Source organism: Sinocyclocheilus anshuiensis, unplaced genomic scaffold (assembly GCF_001515605.1).
Source record: "Sinocyclocheilus anshuiensis isolate Anshui unplaced genomic scaffold, SAMN03320099.WGS_v1.1 scaffold162, whole genome shotgun sequence".
In the NCBI taxonomy this organism is placed as follows: Eukaryota; Metazoa; Chordata; class Actinopteri; order Cypriniformes; family Cyprinidae; genus Sinocyclocheilus; species Sinocyclocheilus anshuiensis.
The window spans coordinates 377,439-386,404 of NW_015542351.1; the positions used below are offsets into that span (position 1 = coordinate 377,439).

At 35.9% G+C, this 8,966-nt stretch overlaps 1 protein-coding gene across 2 annotated transcripts in view; it reads left to right on the forward strand.

Moving 5' to 3' along the window:
• LOC107691501 (lysophosphatidylcholine acyltransferase 1-like) overlaps nucleotides 1-1,061 on the forward strand; it is a 33,469-nt gene extending 32,408 nt beyond the window's left edge. For both annotated transcript variants that reach the window (XM_016490118.1, XM_016490119.1), the window contains exon 15: nucleotides 163-1,061. In XM_016490118.1, the coding sequence (XP_016345604.1) occupies nucleotides 163-347 (185 nt within the window). In that variant the 3' untranslated portion in view covers nucleotides 348-1,061. The remainder of the gene's footprint in view (nucleotides 1-162) is intronic.
• The last annotated feature ends 7,905 nt before the right edge of the window (nucleotides 1,062-8,966 follow it).

Consider the following 8,966-nt stretch of genomic DNA (forward strand, 5'->3'; position numbering starts at 1 on the left):
AAGCCCCCCCCCCCCCCTACAATTTCTATTTATTTATTTAGAAAAAATTTTGTAGTAAATAGATACCTGATTACTATGAGTTTGCATCAAGTTGTAGTAATGTTAATTCTCTCATATCTTTGGCATTTGTTGCTTTGTAAACATGCTGTGTGTTTGTGGCAGATGAGTTTTGCCGGTTTCTGGAGAATTGTCCTGATTTTGTGGAGCAGTACCACTGTCTCCATGAGCTGATCCCTCAACCCTCCAGAGAATCCACATCACCCTCTTCAACTAACGGCTTCTGTGCTGACTTCAGCCCTCGAGATCCCAGCACTCGCAGCGCTGCACACAGCAAGAAACAGGACTAAAAGCAGCTTTTACTATCACAGCCTTTGTGTGTGCATGTGTGTGTACTTCTGTATGCAGGAGAGGTGATGACAGACAAATCTTGAAGTTGAATTGGAATTTGCATCTGGGTACATTACCCTAGGGAGTCTTCCAGAGTTCTGTTCAAAATCCTTCAGTCATTTATTTTTTTATGCCCTCGAAGAACCTGTCTTCAAGGCAGTTAGTTTTCTGACACATCTTACAAATGGAAACAAATGACTACATTTGTATATCTTTTTCTTGACATTTTAATAGATTTTCTATATAAAGTGTTGTTTGCTTTATAACATAAGAGTGTGGTTTTAATATACGCAAAACAACAAAAGTCTTGGCTGATGTTCTTCGGGGTGCTGAGGTGCAATATTAAGGTGATATTTCAACATGTACCACCACATGCGTCACACAAATATTAGTATAAAGAAAATTTGAGTGAACCTGTGAAAGTCTCAGAGGGTTTTAGATGAAAGGAATTTTTCAGAAAATCCTCTGTTGTGCTAGATAATTAAAGATATCTGACAAACAAATTCACACTATTTGTGATGGATTTGTGTTTAAGAACATAATAACACTGGTAGCCTGTCCTGTTTAAAATCACTAGCGTTGTCAGTATGATTCAGTATATATATCCAATTTTTATAATAGTTTATCCTTAATGAACTCAAAACCTTTCCATGAAAACAAGAACAGTGTTTAATAATAATTTAAAAAATAAATAAAAAATACAAGCAAATATTTTCTGATACAAGACTAAAATTTTCCAATCCTTCAAATTTTTTTTTTTATTATATGATAAAACATTTATTATAATAATATAATAAAAAAAAGCATTTTTCTTTTATATGGTTTTTAGTTATTTTTCCTACAATGACTCTTCTGTGCCTTTTCACTTCTGTATGGGGGAAATAATCGAAAAAATTGTATTTACTTTTTTGTTAGTGATATATATTAAAAGATTGATATGCAACAGGCGACCTAACTACTGACAATTAGCTTTTGACAACTCAAAAATAAGAACAAATGAAGAACAGACCACATTTCTACAATAAACTCTCCTGTAAATCTCAGAACAGTGTAGTTTTCCAACACAAGGGGGCGCAATATAGCCACAAGAATCGAGAGAATCATTGTAGGACATGGTGCTGGTTCAGGCAATTGTTTGTGATAGTATTTTAGAGAATGTTTCAGCTTCTGATTTTGTAGGACATTATAGGATATGGCTTTTGGGAGCCCTTTCTGAAATAGGAAATCACAGACTCACTGAGCCTGAGCATTATTACAATTGAATGTTTATAAATAAAGTATTGGACATGGTATTATGGTAATACCATATTTAATTTATTTAGATGTACAATCTAAGCACGTTATAAGGGCTGTCTTGGGTGGGTTTTGTGAGAGGTATTAGAGTAAATATTGGTGTCGATTTTTAAAACAAAATTCCAGTGTTATTTTTAACCTGACCTGAATTTGTTACTCATTATTCTCTTATATGACTGTTTTGATTTTCACATATTAGGCTTTCACATTCACTCGGACAGCTTCCCATAATCCCTCTGGGAATTTTTTGTTGTTTTTTTTGGGGGCTTTTGCTCTATTTTTTCTTCCCTCACCCACCTTTCACTCCTCTCTGATGTCACCTAAACCTACAATGTCAACACATGATGTCATTTGTTGGAGAAACGTACATAAAAGAGTATTACTGCACCACAGGGTGGCGCTATAACATTAAAAAAACGCCCGAATCATCTGGATATACTGTGAGGAAAAGCATTACATCACCCCGTTGTAAAAATAAACTAAGAATTGCTTCTTGGGTTCTTGAAAGTGGAGCATTTTGCCACCTGTGTCCAAGCTGTTAATAGATAACATAATCTGAAACGGCTCATGGAAAGCAGGATTTGACACTCGGATGGACTGAATGGATGAAGTTGCTATGCAACCTGGTCATCTTAATTAGCCAAAGTGCCCTTGAAATTCTCCTCCGGTGTAGGCTAATTCTATGTTCTTCGCCTTGCTTTTATATGAATGGACGGAGCGGAGTCACATTTGTATGGTCTGAATTGCGCCTATATTGACAGAAATTGTGAATTAGTCTAATGTGATTTCTGTAAGGCTTTTTCAGCTCGTTCATTATGGTCAAGGTAGTTTTCGTACAATCTGTGGATTGAGCTGTAGGCTAGCCTATATGAGGACTCGGGACTATTCAGAGCTTTTGCACTCAGTTCATGCAAAATACTTCAGTCTTGTTGAGATCTTAATGAATTATCGTTCTGGGATTGTAAAACAGATTGTGTGAAGTTATTGATTCAATATGTGAATTAGTAGCCTATGTCCAAACTGGAATATCTGCAAAAAAAAAAAAAAAAAGTGGCCAAATGTGGGATCTAAAGCTTCTAAAATAACATGACACTATCACAATCAATCAGAATGAATGACCACATTTACATCTGACTCCACACTTGTGTAGTCCTATCAGTCCGACCCCAAGACATGTCCATCCTTATGGCGTGCATATTAGCCTATGATAATGATATGGAATATGGAGGGTGACATTAGGAAAGCATACGTTTCATCTCGTCTGTCTGTCCTTCTCCATGTATAATCACTCTCTGCCTGTGTTTGATGAGCAGGGAGAATTTCATTAAACCGCCTATCTGGACTTGTCTCATTCGCCGTGCCTCGGGCTTCCTCCAAGGATCTGCCAACATATAGGTCTATGTGTGTGCCGCTATTCATATATGCGAACATTTCTGTCAAATCTCTCAGCACCTGACAGCAGTGTGAACCCAATAAACCAGAGGCAGATAAGAGCTGGCGTCAGTAGGCAGAACTAATATTATTTGTGCAGTGGAAAGCGTTTATCTGTCACAGACTGAGAATTGATGGTTTTGTGTCACTTTTGTTTAATAATGATGTGGTAATCTCAATATGCCCACTGGCTCGGGCTCTATTCAAGTTCAAAAGATTATCCAAATTAAAATCTCATTTGAAATATTGCTTTTTGCCAATATTTTGACGAGGTGGATTCTATTGGATGTGATATTTCTCACTTAGCAATCCAATTAACATTTTATGTTTGACAAACTGCAACGGTGGCAAATAGGAACGAGGCTGCGAGACTGTGAAATCTTATAATGGGGCTTTCAAATATACTGAACTTGCTGCAATAAAACTTTTCTTAATTTCTCGACAGGCGAGATTTGAATATGGCCCGCAATGACTCAAATGCGGCTGTCAGAAAATAAAAGCAGAAAAACAGTTTCCGTATCTTTGCGGTGACAGTGGATGGCAGGGCTCTTATCGTGAAGTCAGATTTTCATTCATCGTTGCATAACATTGAATTAGCTCTAGTGATTACTTGCCAGAACGTGTCTAGTTAGTGTGTGTCTTTATGTCACATCACGGGTGATCACAGCACACTGTGGCCTGCAGAAGCGGAATTATACATAGCCTACACACACACACACATATAAATATACACTCTAAAAAATGCTGGGTTGTTTCAACCCAACTTTGGGTAAAATATGGACTAACCCAACTTTTGGGTATGGACTAACCCAGCTGTTGGGTTACATTTTTAAATGAAATTTTTAACCCAAAAGTTGGGTTAGTCCATATTTTACCCAAAGTTGGGTTGAAACAACCCAGCATTTTTTAGAGTGTATATATACGCTTATAAAATATGCAGGCTGATTAGAGAGCAGCTGACAGGTGATCAAGTCCCTCATTTGAGTCAGTGGCTTCTGCAGGCCACAGTGTGCTGTGATCACCCGTGATGTGACATATGATAAATTATATATAATTATATATAATATAAATAAATTATAATTAAACCAAAAGAGACTAGTTTGTGCAACACAGCAGCAGCTAATGATAAAACAAAAACAAAACAACAGATACACTACCAGTCAAATATTTGAACACATAGACTCCATTATTTATTATAATTTTCCACAATATAAAGTTGTTAGAAATGGGACAAATGGAAACATGGGAATGTTGTAGTGACAAAAAACAACAACAACAACAACTAATAAAACATTCTAATCAAAAATCTCTAAAGTGTATAAAATAACATGACAGTATCACAATCAATCAATCTGAATGACCGCGTCTACATCTAGTCCAGTCCGACCCCAAGACATGTCCATCCTTATGGCGTGCATTATGATGATATGGAATATGGAGGGTGACATTAGGAAAGCATACGTTTCATCTCGTCTGTCTGTCCTTCTCCATGTATAATCACTCTCTGCCTGTGTTTGATGAGCAGGGAGAATTAAACGTTGCATAACATTAAATCTGTCACGGACTGAGATAACATGAGGCCCTTTGCTTTTAACATGAGGTACATCCTAGAATACTAGGATTTAAACCTAAATAAATAAATAATAATAATAATAAATTGTTTTTTATTAATATGTGAATTAGTTTTATTTTTATTTTTTTCGTTTTACATTTTAATTTCAGTTTAAGTTTAATTTTGTTCTGTGTTTTGTCATTTTTATTATATATATATTTTTAAATGTATATATATAGTTTTAGTTATGTTAATACATTGAAGTTAAACAGTTAAAGTGAAAAGAGTTAAACCTTAACCATAAGTTATCTAGTTAGTTAGTTAGTTTATTTATTTAAGTTTTCATTTGACTTAACTATAAAAACCATGGTTCACATTTATTAACTGTTTTACCTCACTATCTGGTAACCACAAATTAAAATAAATAAATAAAAATAAATAAATGAATAATAATCATAATAATAATAATACATTTCTGTCAAGTGTGCCCAAAGTTGGTACTTCTGCAAATTACTGTTTGCACAATTACTAAAGACAGTCACAAATCAGCAGAAAATAAGAACACTTTTTCACAATTTTCCATATTAAACATAATAAAAAAGTAAAAATACTTTAAGAATGGAGTATAGCACTGTATCTGTTAATGTTACATGCTATTGCATCAGTTAATCGTTATACTTATTGGATAATAGGTGTCAGAGACCTCAATTATCTCACATTCTTAAAAAAATAAATAAAGTATTAGTAATGTTGCATTTTAGTCTTTCATGGGTAAACAGCAATAAGCTCTTAATTGTGGTTTGAAACCTTGAGTGTATCAACATCACTCACCAGTGGCAAGAGTTCATAGGTTCAATGAATTTCTGCTGTGTGCAGATTCTCAGAGCAGCGAGTCATTTTCCACAGCTCAGTAAATGGAGCGTGTCAGTTTCGTCTCATTTCTCCAAACCCCCACCACACAGCGAACAGACCTCTCTGGTGTCACAGACCCTCCATGTATCCGTCTGTCTCTCTACTCCATGCAGTCTGAGCTTAGATACTCAAACTCACATACGGTGAGTTGTCGGTCAGTGACATGTAATAAGGCACCTGAGTGACGGATGTACTGAAAAACTGACCTACCTGCTAAGGATGACCTAAATCAACATTCTGTTGTTGTTTACTGACCCTCATGTCATTCCAAACTTGCATGGTTTTCTTCCTTCTGCAGGACACACACACACGCACACGCGTGCACACACACACACACACACAGACACACACAGAGACACACACACACACACACACACACACACAAAGAAGAATGTTTCAGCTAAAGTCAATGGGACCCAAAACACAAACCTCAATTGAAGTCCAAAGTATGGGCCTGCCCTAATACCCACACTTGCATTCTTGGTCACTTGGTCAGTGTGTGTGTATCACAGGAAGTGCACAGGACTGTTCCAGGTCTGAAAAATGCCATTTCTCAGTGCTCTTAAAGGGATTGTTCACCTAAAAATGAACATTCTGTAATCATTTACTTACCCTCGTTGTTCCAAACCCATATGAGTTTCTTTCTTCTGTTGAACACAAAAGAAGATATTTTGAAGAACGTTGGCATCCAAACAGTTGTTGGTAGCCATAGCATTTTTTCTTTCACACTACGGAAGTCAATGGTAATCCATATTACTCCCAGTCCATCAATTAACATCTTGTGAAGTGAAAAGCTGCGTGTTTGTAATAAACAAATCCATCAAGATGTTTTTGTCTTCAAATCATTGCTTTTGGCTAAAATACGAATCGGCTATCCATAATATTGCTTTCTCCAGTTAAAAAGTCATCTTGTCTGAATCAGGAGAGAAATATGCACAGATCAAGCACCGTTTACAAGTCAAAACAGTTCTGAATAAATGTTGGTGTCTTTTCACTTCATTTATCTTTTCGCTTCACAAGACATTAACTGATGGACTGGAGTCATGTGGATTACTTGTGGATTATTGTGATATTTTTATCAGCTGTTTGGACTCTCATTCTGACGGCACCCATTCACTGCAGAGGATCCATTGGTGAGCAAGTGATGTAATGCTACATTTCTGAAAGAAACTCATCTACATCTTGGATGGCCTTTTTCCAAGATAGTTCACCTTTTTGGGTGAACGATTCCTTTAATGTCAAACCTCATTGGTTCTTGACTGCCACATGACCATATGTCATGATGTTCATGGTTTGTCATATCTGATGTAAATATCTCTTCAGGGAGAAAAAAGTACTAGCATTGCAAAAATGTTATGAAAATGTTAGTACATCACGCAAAAAAAAAAAAAAAAAAAACCACATTCAGGATGTTCTGCCACCATTTATATAGCGACTAACCCACACCTGTACCACTAAACCCTATCCCCAACATTAAAACGATGCATATAGGCAGGTCATCCTGAGTGCTAGGGCATATTTTCAGCACAATCAGGCACACTTCAACACACTGTAGTGTTCATCTGGTGTGGCTTTTCTAAACAAACATGTTAACAACCTGCCAACACATTACAGGCATCAAGCACATGACCTAAAGCTGAAGACAAACAACATTTCTTCCCATCTCACTCTTGTTTTCTGAATACGTGTAGCCGCAGAGGAGTGAATGATTCTTGATGATGGCTCTACGTGTGGAGCGCTGGTTAATTGATTGTTAACAGCCCACGTACTGTGAGCTATGACTGTTATATGAGGGAAGGTGACTCACAGCGAGCCCTCAGTGAGAGAGAGAAAGAGGTTTAGTGGAAGCAGGGAACAGGGCTGGGACGAGTCATCGCTGTTTCCTGCATCTATTTACAGTCACTCAAACTGCCTACTGACAGACAATATGAAAAGATCACACCCTTCTGAGTGTGGTTTTCTTTCATTCACATCATCAATGAATGAAAAGGTGTCAATGAACATGATCTTTCAGAAATAGATAAATAATAATAATACACAAAATGTCAAGTGGATTGAGTATGCTGACATTTATTTATTAGGCTTGTTTAGAGAAAAGCATTAATATACATTAACATAATGAGACAATGAGACTAGGCAATTACGGTGTTGTGTACAGTAAATCCCATTTAGACTTTTACACAACTGCAGCTCATGAAAGAGTAAAGAGCAAAAATGTAGTGAGAACAAAACTATTACCTGATTTGTTATGCATAAGAGCAGAATATCTGATTAAAAAAATATCAGGGATCCAGAAATAGAGACAGTGAGAGTAGGTTTGTGCCAGATTGTGTATATTATTATGACTGACATTTCTAGTGTTTTCAAGGCAGAACCAAACACTACAGGGTTTGTTCTAAACTAATAATGCTCAATTTTAAACCTCTTCCTGAATTAAGTCAACCTGAACAACTTAGCATCAGACTCCATTCAAACTTGTGTTTAGAACCTTCAGCATTCTGAACCTTCAGAAATTCTGAATTCCAATGGGTTTTGTAATTGCATATTTGCGTCCTGAATTGTAATTGGTCTTTTCTTTCTGAAATAATCTTTACACTTTAAAAGATGCATACTGGGCACAGAAGATACTTTAAATATTTATCTTTTTTATGACTTTTAATATATTATATTTTATATACATACACTACCGTTCGAAAGTTTGGTAAGATTTTTTAGAAGATTTTTATTCTCGCAAAGACTGCATTTATTTAATCAAATATACAGTAAAAACAAATACTGTGGAATATTATTGCAATTTAAAATAAATGTTTTCTATTTTAATATATCTTCAATTGTAATTCATTCCTGTGGTGCGAAGCTGAATTTTCAGCATCATTACTCCAGTCTTCAGTGTCACATGATCCTTCAGAAATTATTCTAATATGCTGATTTGCTGCTCAAAAAAACATTTATTGTTATTATCAATGTTGAAAACAGTTGTGCTGCTTCATATTTCTGTGGACACCGTGATACATTGATGAATAGAAAGCTAAGAATGTAAAAGACTTTACTGTCAATTGAAATCATCCTTGCTAAATAGAAGTATTCATTTCTTTAAAAAAAAAACACTTACTGACCCCAAATTACTCAGAACTTTCTTTTGCTGCCTTTCAACCACTTGGTGGCTGTTCATTTGATCAATACTGTAATATACAAAAATACAAAACCTATTTTGACAATAATTATACAAGTGCTGGACAACAGATGGCACAAGTACTTGTCCATTTAATTCTCGTAGCACATAATTATCAAACACAAATAAGACACTCCCAAATTTATCATTGAAATAAACAAGGAGCTTTTGTTGATCACATTGACAGCACTCTTGAACGGGCATTGTCACACACCTCTT